Source organism: Erpetoichthys calabaricus, chromosome 2 (assembly GCF_900747795.2).
Source record: "Erpetoichthys calabaricus chromosome 2, fErpCal1.3, whole genome shotgun sequence".
Classification (NCBI taxonomy): domain Eukaryota; kingdom Metazoa; phylum Chordata; class Cladistia; order Polypteriformes; family Polypteridae; genus Erpetoichthys; species Erpetoichthys calabaricus.
The window spans coordinates 209,211,581-209,227,208 of NC_041395.2; the positions used below are offsets into that span (position 1 = coordinate 209,211,581).

A 15,628-nucleotide genomic window follows, 5' to 3' on the forward strand; every position below is an offset into this window, starting at 1 on the left:
CCAAAAAAAGTACATATATAAATCCATTAAAAAATCCAATAAAAAGTGGGAATAAAAATCAATAAATCATTAAAAAAAATCTGAGGTTAAAATGCAGTCTAACTCCTCCTGATCTCAGCCCACCTCTTTTTCATTCTCCCCGCTCACCCATTGCTCGCGTAGCCAGCGGAGACTCCACAGCCACGAGCTCCTTTCAGCTGACCTTTGCTGCTGCCAGGCATCATGGCCAGACCGTCCGAGTACGGCTCTCCGCCCTTCTTCCTTCGCGCTCACGTGGTCGCACCTCGGAAACTTAGGGTGGGCACCTGCCTTGCTCTCCACACTCCACCTGGATCTTCTGTGGGGAGAACTAGCTCCTAGAGCGCCACAGAGAACACTTCTTCACGGGCCCCAGCTCGTGTGGCCTCCTCCATTCAGGTGGCCAGATCGTCCTTCTTAGACTGCCTTTCATGTCCTTTAACCTCCTTCTGTTTCTTTTATTCTTTGATTTCTCCATCTTTGAATTCTCCCCCTTTCCTTGTGCCAATCTCTCTCTCTCTCTCTCTCTCTCTCATATTATACTCGCATCTCCTTGGGCGCAGTGCCTTAATCACCCGCCGCAGGAAGCCAGTGAAGCAATTGAGAACGTGCAGGTGTGACTTGCTCCAACTACCACAATAACGCCCCACGGTTGTGCAATCGCGCCCATGGAGAGCGACACGGCTCTATGGATTTAAAACTTTTTTTGAAGCCACGGACCCGCTATACCACATTCTTTTTCGATCATTACTTCAAAAATGGTAGCCCTTCAATTTTAAAATATGAAAGTAGCAGGCAAGAATGGACAGTTGCGTCAAAAATGATCAGAAGTCAATCATACAAAGACTTCAGTCCAAAACAGATTTTACTAAAAATGGCAACCACATCAGAGTTCAAAGATTAATTTCCAAATTTAACCAAACTAGCTCATATTGAGCTAGTGATCCCAGTGAGCACAGCTGAATGTGAAAGGCGATTTTTCTGCCCTTAAAAGGATCAAGATATGTTTGAGAAATCGCAAGAATCAAAGCACGCTAAATAATCTCATGCTGATCTTGTGACGATGCGGGTTCTACCCCAGGCTCCCATGTAGCTTCTGGGAGCTCTTGACCCGACACCGTTGGTAATGTTACTGATGAGCTAGGCAGTGAGGCACAACAAAGCAAGGTGATGATGCCAAAAAAGAGCCAAGTGCATTTATTAAAAACAGAAAACAAAACAAAGTCTCCAAATTAAATAAAGTGCAGTGCATCAAATCTTCAAATACGTTTATTAAAAAAAAATCCATTAAAACAGAGGTGAATAAGTGGAGGTTAAAATTCCATAGGAAAAAAAAAAACCAATCCCTTTAAAAAAAGGTTAAAACAATGGCAGGAAGCTGTCCCTTTTTAAAATAAAGCCCGGTGCCTTTCTTCTATTGGTGACTCCCCTGCTTCTCCCATCCAGGCAATGCACCAGGGGAGCCACCCTACCTGCAGCTGACCTTAATTCTGCCTTCTGATCTGGAGGCTTCCCAATACCTGGCTTCAATTCAGCTCTCTCCAGACCAAGACTTGGGTTCCCCAGTGACCAGGACACTCACACTGGGGAATCCACCTCCCGACTCCCGCTGTCTTCCGTGGCGAGCCATCCTTCTTCCGGTCACTCTCACTTCTCACAAAATGCTCTGCAGGAGCGACCACAATCGACTGCCCTAGGTGTCGGCAAAACACCCCACTAGGGTTCACTGTCCAGCTGCTTGCGAGCCTGCACTTGTTCGCTTGCTTGCTCTCTTAGATTGCACCAGCTTTCCTCTCCCTGCTTCCTGCCTCCCTCTTCTGCAACCTGTGTTCCTTTCCTTTCTTCTCCCCCTAGCCGCCTTGTGCTTCTATTTATCATGGGGACATGGATCAGATGTGGCAATTAGCAGCTCCCGGGAACAATTATGGATGAGGACGACTCCTCACCTATGCATTTAAGAGAGGTTCGCCCGCATCACGAATTCCCCGGGAACCGATCCGCCACACTACCACCCCCCCTTTCTAAGTCGTGAAGACGGCGATTATTAAAAAAGAGGCCTTTTTGACATGAGCTGTGGACCCGCTAGACCACAGATCTCCTTGGAAGGCCCAGATCCTGGGGACTTTTGATTATGGGAAAGCTACAGACAACTGGGCCTCTAGGAAGAAAAGAAGAAGAATAAATATTTAACTGAAGACACCTTCTGCATATGCAAGTTGGCTTTGAAGAATATTAAATTTTTATTCATTTGGTTTCCCATACTTTTTTTCATTGTTTTCACTTTTCTTCCCAGCAGCAACAATACTTGTGCCTCTTGGTTTATGTCATAACAATTGTTGTTTAAAATTTTTGTAAGGGTTGCAGGATCCTGAATTGGATACTTCTTAAATTTAATAAAAATATTCTGGCACAAGTGTCAAACCTTAAAAAAAGGAAGTCATATTGAGCATTGGAAAATAATTAATAATAATTAACTAATAGTGCACATTTAATTTTCCCCACCACCATAATTTCCCCATCCCACCCTACCTGGCTACTTTTTCATGCCACCCGGCTGGAAAAAAATTCTGGGAGAACACTGAATCTTTCAGTTATCAGCTGAATGGAGATAAACATTCAGCACTACTAGCTCTTGTAATTATGGACAAATGGTCCAATTGAGAATCTAATTTTCAGCATAAATCAGAGGGCAGCCTCAGCTCACCATTACCCCGGCACAGAACATGTAGATTTGAGTCAAATGATTACATGCACCAAAATAGGTATGTATACCAGGCTGTTTATTTTATTTGACCTTACACAAGCGATCTGCTTTCTCATATTGTTGAATTCTAGTGGATGAATGCCACTGCCGTTCGATGTGGTCTTGCCATGTCTTGAATGAGCAGCTGTGACGGTTGCAGTGGTATGGCACCCCAACCCACCCCCTCCCAAACGAAAAAACCGCTCTAATCATACAGCCAAGCGGCTGGTATTGCAGTGCGTCTTTAAAAGCTATCTCCCCCTTGCCATCTGTCATTCCCCCTCCAGAAAGTAAGAGCATAAAGGAGAGGTAAAGCTAGAGAAGTGAGTATGCAATGTCGATCATGTCTCTTCCCTCAAACAATGCATCACATTACCCAGTTCTGTTTATCTGCTCCTGGCATAATGGAATCTGAATGTGTGAAGTGATAGTCACTATCTTTAGTCAGAGTCTGCTTGACGCATATCAGCTTTGTGAGATTAGGAGCTGGCAATGCTCACAACATTATATAGAGATATGTTTCTTTATTTTCCTAGTACGAGAAAAGAAACAGCTTTATGATAATAATGTTATAAAACAAGGATAAACAGCGTGGGCGGAGGTGGGAACAGTTAAAGTACCGTTGTGTGTTACCAGATTGTTGAATTGATTTGGAAATGTTGCACCTAATGTGGATTTTGCGCCTGTTATGCTGTGAGGGTCATGTCTGACTATTAGGTCTTTATTTTATTTTTGTGTTTGCCACTAACAGCATTTTAAGCAGTGCCAGGGTATGAAAAGGCAGGACACGTTTGAGGCAGTTGTCCTGATTTTTTTTTTTTTTTTTCTTCAATCTAACAATTTGCTTCCAGAAGCTTTCTGCCCAGATGGTACAGTTTTGTTTTGAAATATGCAAAACATGTAAGCACTCTTCATTGCTTGGATGTCACAAAGCAGTTGTCCTCATTTATTAGAGGATGTAGCAACAGAAAGGTGCTTGGATTTGTATATTTTTGAAGAATCTCAACATTGATGCTGTGTTGTTGTGGGGGGTGAGGGGAGACAGAATTATATAACACTGCTTGTGTCTCATACCCAGGAGGACAGCGGAGAAGTGGAGCTTGTGAAAGGAGCTAAAGTTCGAGTAGTGACAGATGAAAGTCTGAAGAACTGCACTGATGGGACTCAAATCTGGGTTGACTACAAGAACATCAGCCAGGTGGTGAAGGAAGGAGGGCGGATTTATGTGGATGATGGCCTAATTTCCCTCAAAGTCATTGAAATTGGTAGGATGCCACTTTAAAGAATGTATGCATATCCACACAGCTTATTGCCTGTCTGTCTGGAGCCAGTGTTATCCCACAAACCATTCATATATTGACAATGAAACATTAAGAGTCATTCCATTTTTGTATAGTAGTCTGTACTGAGGGCTAGCTGTGCAGATCCACCAAATGCATTAACATACACCACTTCAGTGAAACATAAAATTAGTCTATAAACACCTAGTTTCAGTTTTCAGTTCTTTTAATTTGAAAAGGGAGCCTTCTGATTGAGAGGCTCTGTTTTACTCTGTTTTATTGTCGTTTGTGCTTTGGAGGTGAATTCATTTGGGACTGGGATAGCAGGAATTTTACACGTTACTCCCCCAGTGGAACAGGTGGCAGCAGGGTGGCCCTGTACGTTTCATACAGTCCCTTTGATATCCATTGGAGTGGGCCGGTAGCCAGGGAGTAGGGGGAGACATGTGATTGTTTAACAGAGTTCTGGAACTAGGTTGCACAAATACCTGGGGCCATTAAAGCTTTGTTCTGACCTCGGACATTATTCCTGAAATAGTAGTTCTTGGATGGCATTTAGATGGTTTTCAAGAATGCAAAGTCTGTTTTTTACTGGGTGGAGGAAAGAACTGCTATTTGTATGTGTGGTCAAGTGAACTAGCACATCCCACATGGTAGTCGGGAACCATAATGTACATTGATAGGTCGATGGGGCAATAATTTTTTTATTTTATTTTTTTTTTTTAATTTGTTTGTACTTTTAAGTTTTCCCTTTGGTAATATCTCACCTTTGCAATAAAACTCCTTTTGACCTCTAATCTTTATCTGAGTTTAGATATACAGTGATCCCTCGCTATATCGCGCTTCGCCCTTTCGCGGCTTCACTCCATCGCGGATTTTATATATAAGCATATTTAAATATATATCGCGGATTTTTTGCTGGTTCGCGGATTTCTGCAGACAATGGGTCTTTTAATTTCTGGTACGTGCTTCCTCAGTTGGTTTGCCCAGTTGATTTCATACAAGGGACGCTATTGGCAGATGGCTGAGAAGCTACCCATGCTTACTTTTCTCTCTTTCTTGCGCTGACTTTCTCTGATCCTGACTTAGGGGGATTGAGCAGGGGGGCTGTTCGCACACCTAGACGATACGGACGCTCGTCTAAAAATGCTGAAAGATTATCTTCACGTTGCTATCTTTTGTGCAGCTGCTTCCTGAAACGACATGCTGCACAGTGCTTCGCATACTTAAAAGCTCGAAGGGCACGTATTGATTTTTGATTGAAAAACAAACTCTGTCTCTCTCTCTCTGCTCCTGACGGAGGGGGTGTGAGCTGCCGCCTTCAACAGCTTTGTGCCGCGGTGCTTCGCATACTTAAAAGCCAAACAGCCCTATTGATTTGTTTGCTCTTCTCTATCTCTCTGACATCTGCTCCTGACACGCACTCCTTTGAAGAGGAAGATATGTTTGCATTCTTTTAATTGTGAGACGGAACTGTCATCTCTGTCTTGTCATGGAGCACAGTTTAAACTTTTGAAAAAGAGACAAATGTTTGTTTGCAGTGTTTGAATAACGTTCCTGTCTCTCTAGAACCTCCTGTGTTTCTGCGCAAATCTGTGACCCAAGCATGACAATATAAAAATAACCATATAAACATATGGGTTCTACTTCGCGGATTTTCTTATTTCGCGGGTGGCTCTGGAACGCAACCCCCGCGATGGAGGAGGGATTACTGTACACTAAAAGTCAAAGGTTTTCAAGTATTCACATTTTTGTTTTTTGAGCAGTTTAAGTCCAGTGAGTAACCTAAAGTGGTACAGTGGTTAAATGGTAAACTGCAAAAGGTTTAAAAAGTTCACCAAAACTGAAAGATAATGTCATTTTCAGTTACCCAAAAATACCGTTTTCATGGAACAAGTAATGGGCTAATAATTTAGATTTTCTGCAGCACCAGAAGTTACTAAGACTTGAAAGTTGTTGAAAACCAGTTTCCTTCTGTACAAACTGTCTGTATAAAAGCAGTGTTGGAACAAACTATTTTGCTATACCCTCTGAAGCTTTATTTGGACATCTGCACTGTATATTGCGATCATAACTGCAAGAAAAAGGCAGTTAACAAAGGAAGACAGCCCATTATAACCTTTAAAAGTGTAGGTGTTCCCTTTAGATAAGTTGCAAAGAAAGCCAAGGTGTCAATAAGTACAGTTTAGTACACCATTAATCGAAACTTGGAAACTGTGACAGAAACAGGTCACTCATAGCCACAAAAGAATTAGAACACAAATTTGTGAGTCAGTAGTTTGCATGAAAAATGCCTGACAGGACAACGGCTTCAGGCACATGTACTTATGCTCTTGTGTACTTCAGGCAAGCCATTTTTGTTTTCATTGGCATGCTGTGTTGGTACTGTAGTTTGTCTTTATTTTCAATGCATAGATATAACGAAGATTACGCAAATGCTGTTGTAAAATTAGACAATTTTCATTCAAGTGATCAAGCACAGGCCACATTCAGTGTCAGACTTGGATTTACAGTACTACCACTTATGAAAGTGGTCTTGGCCCAATCAGAAAAGCTATGATTCTGTGTTTTTTGGAATTCAGTTCTCTAAAAAGATTCATTGTCACATAGCAGAGAAAAAAAAATTGGAATTAAGCTGCATTGAGAATGTAGCATAGTTTATTGTTAATCCTTTGTAGCTGTAGTGTGTGTGTGTGTGTGTGTGTGTGTGTATAATATAATATATATATATAATATGTGTGTGTGTAAGTGTATACTCAGTAAAGAGTGCTGTAGAGAAATAAACTGATTTGACTTGAATTTATTAATCAAATATTCTCTTCCATGATGCCTAGCTTTTATTACTGTATGCTTCTAGGTTCAAACTACATTGAAACTGAAGTGGAGAATGGAGGTACACTGTGCAGCAGGAAGGGAGTTAACTTGCCTGGTGCATTAGTAGACCTACCTGCAGTTTCCCAGAGGGACAAGGAGGACCTCCAATTTGGGATTGAGCAAGGAGTTGACATGGTGTTTGCCTCTTTCATCCGCAAGGCTGCAGACGTGCACGGTGTCCGTGAAGTTTTAGGAGAAAAGGGAAAACACATCAAGATCATTAGCAAAGTGGAGAATCATGAAGGGGTAAAGAGGTGAGACTTCCACAGAATCGCATTGCATTTACATATGTGTCTACTGTCTAAAACTGGGTAAAAACTGAATGAAGTGTCTTGTCAAGTCAATAAGCATATACTTATGTGCAGGAGTGTTCAAAACCCTCTGAACCACATGTGTGCTTCATAATTAAATAAATGACATCTTCTTTTTGTGTCTGGAGTGGGGACAATAGGGGTGTACATTACCTTTTCAGAGTGAGTAGTATTAGCAGAAAGTATCAGTTCTTTTTAATGCAGATCTGATAAGTGCTCCACATACACTGGACTTCTTTTAAGCTAATCTGTAAATACCCTCCACTGCAACTGTGAAATGTGTATACCATGAATATTGGTACAGACTGCTCTGTCCTGTTAATCGCCATGTTAATAGCCCATGTGACCGTTTCTGTTGAAAAAGATTACATGCATTGGAGTAGAGTGTGAATGCTTGACAACACATAATAAGAACATGTGTGAATCATTGTACCTCTGATGGATAGAACATGAACAGGGACTTGATAACATTTCTTAGCCACCTTGGTTATTCCAGACTGGCTATGTTTCGTTTTTTTTTTTTTTTGTTTTTTTTTTCTTCTCGCATTTCCCTCGGCTGGGCACCTGGGTACTTAGCACCTATTTGAGTGTGTGTGAAAGAAGCTTCTCAGGCTACAAGAGGAGGGAAATCATAGATGGACTTAATACACTCTTTCATGTGGTTTGAACGGAGTAAAGAGGTGGGTGCATGATTTAATAATATATTGAGAGCTGCAAAGAAAAAATGCTAGAAAGTGCATATGTTAGTATTGTCTGCATGCAGTTTGTTGCTTTACAATTTAAAGAGTTTCCTTTCCATTGATTCAAAGAAATATTTTAAATTAGTTTTTTATTAATATATTCATAAATATATTCTGCTAGTTATGATTACTGTACTTTTGAGCATGCACAATGTACTTGCATGGCTTAATCTATATTTATATAAAATTGAATGTCTGAGTCTTCTCATCCATTCAGGAGGTTTTAATTTTTACCATTTTCTTAATTAGTGACCATTTTTGCTGCTAATTAACTTTTATCTTAATTTTATTTGGCTTGTTTTCTAAGACCCAGACCACTTAATTATTTTTTTCTTAATTAGTAGCCATACAATTAATGAGATACAAAAGAAACCAACACATGACCAAGTAACCTGTGTCCATCATACAGTATTTTAAAATAAAGAAAAGTGAAGGTCTGCTCAGGTCACTAAAACATTTTGACAGTGTTGTTGGGGGAAAAAAAATCAACAGTTTTTTGTAAATGTCTGCTGTGATAGAATAACCGCACCAATAAGCCACGGGATTTAAAAAAACTGTTTAACAACAAGAATGAGTTCCTAACTAAAACTGGTTGGAGTGAAATCTGTTCGAGTTTGTGGTTCCATCTCAGCTGGTTATCTGTTGGCTCACTTCACATCTCATTTCTGTTTGAGTGCCATTTAAGGGAACAATGAAGCAATGCAGAGAACAGACATTTAAAAAAAAAAAAAAAAAAAAAGTCAATAGGCAGCACAAACCGTTCACTAAGGAAAAGATTAGAATGAAAACCTGTAGTCATAGTAGCACTCTAGGAATATAGTTGGAAACCCCTGGACTATAGGGACCAGACTTTGCAAAGTCACTTACTATTCTACAAGTAACACATATGCAATACTTGGGAATTCCAACAAAAGACAGACAAACTGACAAACAGCAGTTCAGGTCCTCATAAATTGGTTTTCTTTTTGATTTAGTTATAGAAGAGATCTATATATGGTGTGTGACTACAGTGTCTTATGTGAATTTCCTTTTCAATGACTATAAACAAGGCTCAAGTGCAGTCACTTCAGTAGCAGGCATTAACATGCCTTTTATACAGACAACAACATACTGGTTTCTACAGAGTGGGTTTATCAACAAAACTGTTGTTTATCAAAATTATCGGAATAATAACCATGTTGCAATTTTAGATTTATCAATGGAAGTTAAATATGATCAATAATTTATAGCAGTGGTGTGTTTTTAATTTTTGAAAATTTATATGATGAAAGTTTCCATAAACCAAGCACTCGCTGGGCATTTAAAGCTAAAAGAGAATAAAATGAGACAACACATCAGCTTTTGGTTTTTATGATGTCATAAAAGCCTCTGCAAAGCTAATGTATTTATAAGTAAAATTAGAGCTACATACAAGTGAACAAACACAGATACAGCATTGAAACCACAGTGTCAAAAATGATCCATCTGTAAAAGTAATTTGCAGTCCCTTTTATTTTTTTCTGGTTGGCAAACTCAAAGTGGATGGCTGTGGTGTGAACCATGAAATTTTAATCATTTTTTTTTGCAACCAATGACAGTAAAATCAGCAATAAATTATGTATTCATTTTTAACGTATCTTAAGAGTGCACACCCAAAATATGGTAAGATATTGTGAGAAAACTGAGTTTAATATGGTATTTGTTCCTTCCTAAATATCCTTACAATTTAAACCTAGATGATAAATGAAGTGAAGCTACACACAAGCACCGGTTAGTGGCAAAGCTGAAATCTAACAAGTTAAAAACAAGAACTGGAGTGGTGTCTTAAAGGATGTGTGCAGCTCTAAACATGCTGCTGATTTTATGTTCCTTGTCGTATTCTAAATCAATTTAACTACAAGACATCACAATACTTCTAAAAATTTAAAAGATGGGTATGTCTTAGCCCATTTAAAAGACTCCACATACTTCACTGAAGTAAATGACTGCTTCAGGAAGCAGAGTACTCAGATGACCCTTAGTGGCCTGTTGTTTGTGGTGAGCACAGTGGCAATCCAGGCTAATTAGGGTGCAATCATGCTTAGGTGGGCTAGAGTTATGTTTTAAAAGGAAAGCCAAAAAAGAAAATGGAAAGCAGCAGTAAAATGGAGAGAATGTTAAGCAAGTTTATAGCTTGACAGAGGCTAAAAAAGACCATTAGGTGTCAGTATAATGAATCGGAATATCCAAGAAGAATACAGTGAAAAGATGGCGTTTCCCTTTGGGACTCGTTCTCCTTTATAAAAATCAATAAGCTGTAAAATAAACATGACACCAATGTGCTGTTTATTCTACAGCATTCCTCATTATTCTCTCATTTATTTCTTATCTGTTTATATTATAAAATGTTAAGGGAGCAGAATAGAACTGAAGAAGCACTGGGAAAATGCCCAGTGACAATGTCTGCCATGTTTCATGGATCCACTGAGGTCCATCTGGAAGGCCCTGTCCAGCAACAGTCCTGTAACACTGGGCACTTTGTGGACTCCAGCATTTATTGTGTTCTTTAACATCACCTCTGAAGAGGCATCTAATTAATTTTTGCAGGTTTTTTGAAATTTGTGGAGTATATCTGTAGAACATTTGGCAGTTGAGGTATTCTTGTAAATGGGGAAAACAACTGTGAAAAATCTGCTATATTTGTGTATGAACTAAATTCTAAAGTGTGACTTATGATGGAATGGGTTTGAAGGGGCGTACAGTGGAGATGATGTAGAGCTTGATGGCATCAAGTGCACTCTTTTCAGACAAAGTGCTCAAAGAAGCTCTGTAATGACATATGGCAGACTGTGTCCTTGATCAGTAGGCAGGTTTTATCAGGTTCAATCTCGATATTAAGAGTAGGATTTCAAAGACACTGAGACAACATGAGAGAATATTTTTACTTATCCTATAATGAGGAGTCAAAGTTTTTATTGGATCAAAGTCATAGTCCCGATAAATTATTTACTATCTCAGTCCTGTTTTATATATCTGAAAGTACATTTTGAGAACTAAACAGTAGAGAACATAAACCATTTGGACGAAAGTAACAAACTGGCAAATATTTATGATAAATGTAAAGTAATAAAATGTCAACTAAATAGTTTAAGTGCTGGGTAAGTTATTGCCATGTTTTTTTATTTATGTGATGAAGCTTGCATATTCATTTTCAGGCCATTCTAGATGTCATTGTCTTCTGGCCTGTGATGCTTGTTGCCATGCCAGTTATGTCACATGAAAATGTCAAGAATACAGCAGAGCCTATAGAGCCCCCAGCTATAGTAGTGTGCATACTGGAGAAGAGCACCTAACGGAGACCTAATTATCTTTTGTTTATGCATCATAAATGTAGGTTTAATAAGATTAAATGAAATGTATTTCACAATAGCCATAATGAATGCATGCATTACAGATTTGAAGAAATCCTGGAAGCAAGCGATGGCATCATGGTAGCTCGGGGTGACCTTGGAATAGAAATTCCACCAGAGAAGGTATTCCTTGCACAAAAAATGATGATTGGTCGATGCAACAGTGCTGGAAAACCTGTCATCTGTGCTACTCAGGTAGAGTGATTTTGATATGATTTGCCCATCCTTACACTTTGTGAATCCACTTTATTCAGTACATAGTTATGGAAAGTTGAAGCTTCTCCTGGACACCTCTGAAACAAGGTAGACCCTGGGCCTGGATGGGATGTTGGTCTGTCATAGGACACACCATATTATGATTCAGGCAAAAACAAATTTTTTCTGCTCTATGAAATTTTATTTGACATTTTAGAAAGTTTTGGGCATCAGTGAATCTCTGTATGATTATTTTTATGATATTTTCTCTGGACCTATGTTAACACAGTAATTATGACCTTAAACAATGGCATTTTGTTTATGTATGGGCCCTGACGATATGAGTAGCTGTTGCTAGAATGCGAATCCCAGTTGCTAGGCCATGCCCCCTAGAAGTCACATCACATGATGTCATTGGTACAACGCTGCATGTTAATTGACATGTGAGATTGTTTGTTTGTTAATATTCAGAGTGTTTGATTCTTCTAAATGAACTACAGTTAAGACTTCTAGCAAGCATTATTTGGCTTTGTATTGCCTGTCATTTTGGTTTTAGTGCCTGATTTCATTAATCGTCTGGTTTTGACTTTTGGTATGTTTAAGGTTACGAACCATCTCCTGATCCCTGATCTCCTGCCAGTGTATTTTTAGGAGAGGAGCTTTGGTTATATAAAATTCTAGCTCGATGGTCTGGCATTTTAAAAAAAAAAAAAATTCTCTTTACCTTTTTCCTTTGTGGCAGTACACACCATGCACACACTTGTACCAGACCAGTTTACAAGTACCAATGTATCCAACAGTAGAGACACTAAATCTATATTTTGTAAAACTTTCATAGTGATAAATTAATTTTAAAAATTAAAACACTATTACTTAAATAACAGTTTAAGAAGATGTTGATGGTTTTATAATAGCAAGGTTTTTATGTGCAGTGAGAAAGGGAGTGTTTTCAGAAAAGTGCTCAGGTCATAATAAACATTAAAAGGTTTAGTGATTATGATGCCGGAATTGCAATAGTCCAAATCATAAGGTGCATCTACAAGGTTTGTTAGCAGAGAGAGATTTGAAGTAGGAAAGAATAAATAGACGACTCAGTAGACACTAAAGATAAAGGAAACCAGAATTAATTCAGACTAAAAGGGCAAATGTGAAATAATATGCCTGAAGCAGAGTAAAGGGGCAATAGGGTCAAGTAAAAGGGAGAATGAAATGGAGGTGGACCTTGGAGGATGATGATCTATAAGTATAATGTATTGAATATTGCAGTTAATGGTTTTTATATAATGGATTGGGGTAATAGATAAGGCACATCTTTTGGTGTTTTTTTTTTTTTTTTTTCTGCCCCCCCCCCAAGATGCTGGAAAGTATGATCAAGAAACCCAGGCCTACTCGTGCAGAAGTTAGTGATGTAGCTAATGCAGTTTTGGATGGAGCAGACTGCATCATGTTGTCGGGAGAGACTGCAAAAGGAGAGTATCCGGTCCAAGCTGTCCAAATGATGCATTCGGTAAGCATGTGCACAATATGGACAATGCCAGGTTTACAATTTAATTTTCAAGGCAGAAAAGCAGCTATACTAGCTTTTAAAGAGTTTTTCAAAGTATTTACCTAGGCAGCAGGAGACAGCAAGACAGTAAAGTGATTTCCTAAGAAAAGTGAATTAGTTGAATAAGTATTGTATGTCTAGAATATATTGGTTAAAATATATATTTATTCAGTGAATATTGGTGGAAGGGATTATTGAAGAGAAAAGGAAGTTTTACTGTTTGTTTACCCATGCAAATGTAAGTTTTTTTAATTTCCTATTAATGCATTGTAGCTGTAAATACTGTATATGCAATAACTGTGAGCCTATACTTAGTGACATTGTACAGGAATGTATTGAATTGAATTGGAAGTAGAATGTAAGTAAGGGCTGTGATGTTTCTGTGGGCCTAAACTCATACCAGATAATCTCTGGCTCATTGAGGGGTTGGCTCATCCACTTTCCTATATTATAGAGTTAAAAGTACAATAAGCTCCCCCATGCCCTGAATGCTTTGTCTCTCTTTTATTCTCTGGCCACACTGATGGAATTTTCCCAAAAACGTTCTGTACCTATCAACACTGGCAAGTAGAAGAAAATTCAGTTTTATGCAGGTGCCCCTTTATCCCCACACTATACCTTACCGACTGGACAACTCAAATTTTAATTTTGTGATATCACAATGTACCATTCAAATGTAATATCGATAGCCCAAAAACAAAAAAAATCCATGAATCAGTGTTGACTGATGTGACTGTCTTTAACTACAGAAAACAGAGCAGATATATAGATGGGTATACTTTTAATGTATTTAATGAGGCATTTTTGTTTGAAAAGTATATTAATAGGTTATTTTCTTTTTATTCAGAATTATTTTAATTAAATCAGATGTTTTTGGTCAAGATTAGCATTAATTCTTGGATAAGACTTTGGTCAATGGATTAATTTTATTTATCAAACAGCAAGCCACACTGAGGCATCAGTACATCTGCACCATTAATGATCCTGCATTGTTTTCCGTATGCTTTACATTTCCTTACTTTCAGTTCGTTTATATCTCTGACCATGCTGTCTGCTTTTTATTCTTATGAGCCTCCCGGATATTAACAGCTGTGTTTGCGACACTGGCGGTAAGCATCTGTGTAAACTTGGCTTGGCATCTTCCCTCCTGTCTCTCTACACACGCAAAAGCTTTTGTAGATTTGCTGTTCTGAAACATTTGGCCACCTAACATGGTAAACAGCAAAAACTGTTATGGTGCCTTGTAACTAGGTAGTGACAGTAGCCATTTCAGACTTACTACTTAAAAAGTGCATTTCTAAGAAGCTGTTGGCTCTGCATTGGAAATAACCTTTTGGGCTTTTTCAAATTCTTTGAACAAAAATGCTTGTCAGTTTTTTGACTTTTGATTACTTCCTATTCTTGGCTGGCCACTAATCTTGGACCATTTTGTTAGATCGCCCGGGAGGCAGAGGCTGCCATCTTCCATCGGCAGTTGTTTGAGGAACTGAGGCATCTCACTCCTCTGACCACTGACCCCACTGAAGTTACTGCAATCGGTGCTGTGGAAGCATCCTTCAAGTGCTGTGCAGGGGCCATCATTGTACTTACAACCTCTGGCAGGTGAGTTCTTAAACTAAATTAATTTGGAACATTATTGTATAGGTATTTATTACATACTATATGGGGGTGAGAGAGAGAGAGAGAGATATCTAGGAATTAAACTTGTGTCCCTAGAGCAGCGTGACAGAAGTATTAACCACTATGCTACCTCGATAAGTATTGACATAAGGGACTGAGGGATAAGGAAGAATCTGATGAAAGTGAATTTATAAAATGCATTTTGTAATACAGTGTATGTTCTTTATGGTGGCATGGAAATTTAGAGTCCTGGTTGAGTAAAATTTGTTCTTACTCACCATGTTAACATGGATTTTCTAATGGCTTACTCCCATATCCCAAAGATGTGCAGATTAGGCTGAATGACAGTTCTAAATTAGTTGTGTACTTTAAGAGTAAGGTTTTGAGTGTGCCATCCAAAACACTGACACCCCATCAATTGTCCCACCTTATACCCAATGCTACTAGGATAATCTCCAGCCTTCATAACCTTTTGCATGAATATCCAAGTTTATCAAATGAATGAATTAACGCTTTTCAGTCGGTACTAGTGAGGGCTAGCAGAATGGCCAAAGACGATATTCTAAGTGCCAAAAAAGATCCCCAAACTTAGATGACTTAGGGATGGGCAGGTATAAATTTGCCATGATCAAAATGTATCATTCTCCCTAGTAACAAAATGTATGATACTAAGAAAAGACGAGAACAGCCCAAGACAGAGCCAGCCATTTGTGTTTATCTTTGTTGTTTGATATGCAGACTCCTGTCTGCTGTGCCGTTCAAGCTACCATGGGGCACAATAAAAACATGTAAGCAGTCACTTAACAACATTTCCCCGACTGAATGAATACTCTAAACTTGGGTCTGTTATCTAAAATAATTCCATTTTATTAGTGTGGTGAGTTTTGTAGAGATGTTGGCTTAAATGAGTTTTCTTGCGACTTTTATAAGTGA

The 15,628-nt window shown here is 38.8% G+C and overlaps 1 protein-coding gene across 3 annotated transcripts in view; it reads left to right on the plus strand.

Annotated features, from left to right (window-relative positions):
* The window catches only part of LOC114646758 (pyruvate kinase PKM-like), a 79,210-nt gene that overhangs the window by 49,713 nt on the left and 13,869 nt on the right, over positions 1–15,628 (plus strand). For all 3 annotated transcript variants that reach the window (XM_028795090.2, XM_051923077.1, XM_028795089.2), the window contains exons 5-9: positions 3,840–4,026; positions 6,899–7,169; positions 11,379–11,529; positions 12,884–13,036; positions 14,511–14,677. In XM_028795090.2, the coding sequence (XP_028650923.1) occupies positions 3,840–4,026; positions 6,899–7,169; positions 11,379–11,529; positions 12,884–13,036; positions 14,511–14,677 (929 nt within the window). The remainder of the gene's footprint in view (positions 1–3,839; positions 4,027–6,898; positions 7,170–11,378; positions 11,530–12,883; positions 13,037–14,510; positions 14,678–15,628) is intronic.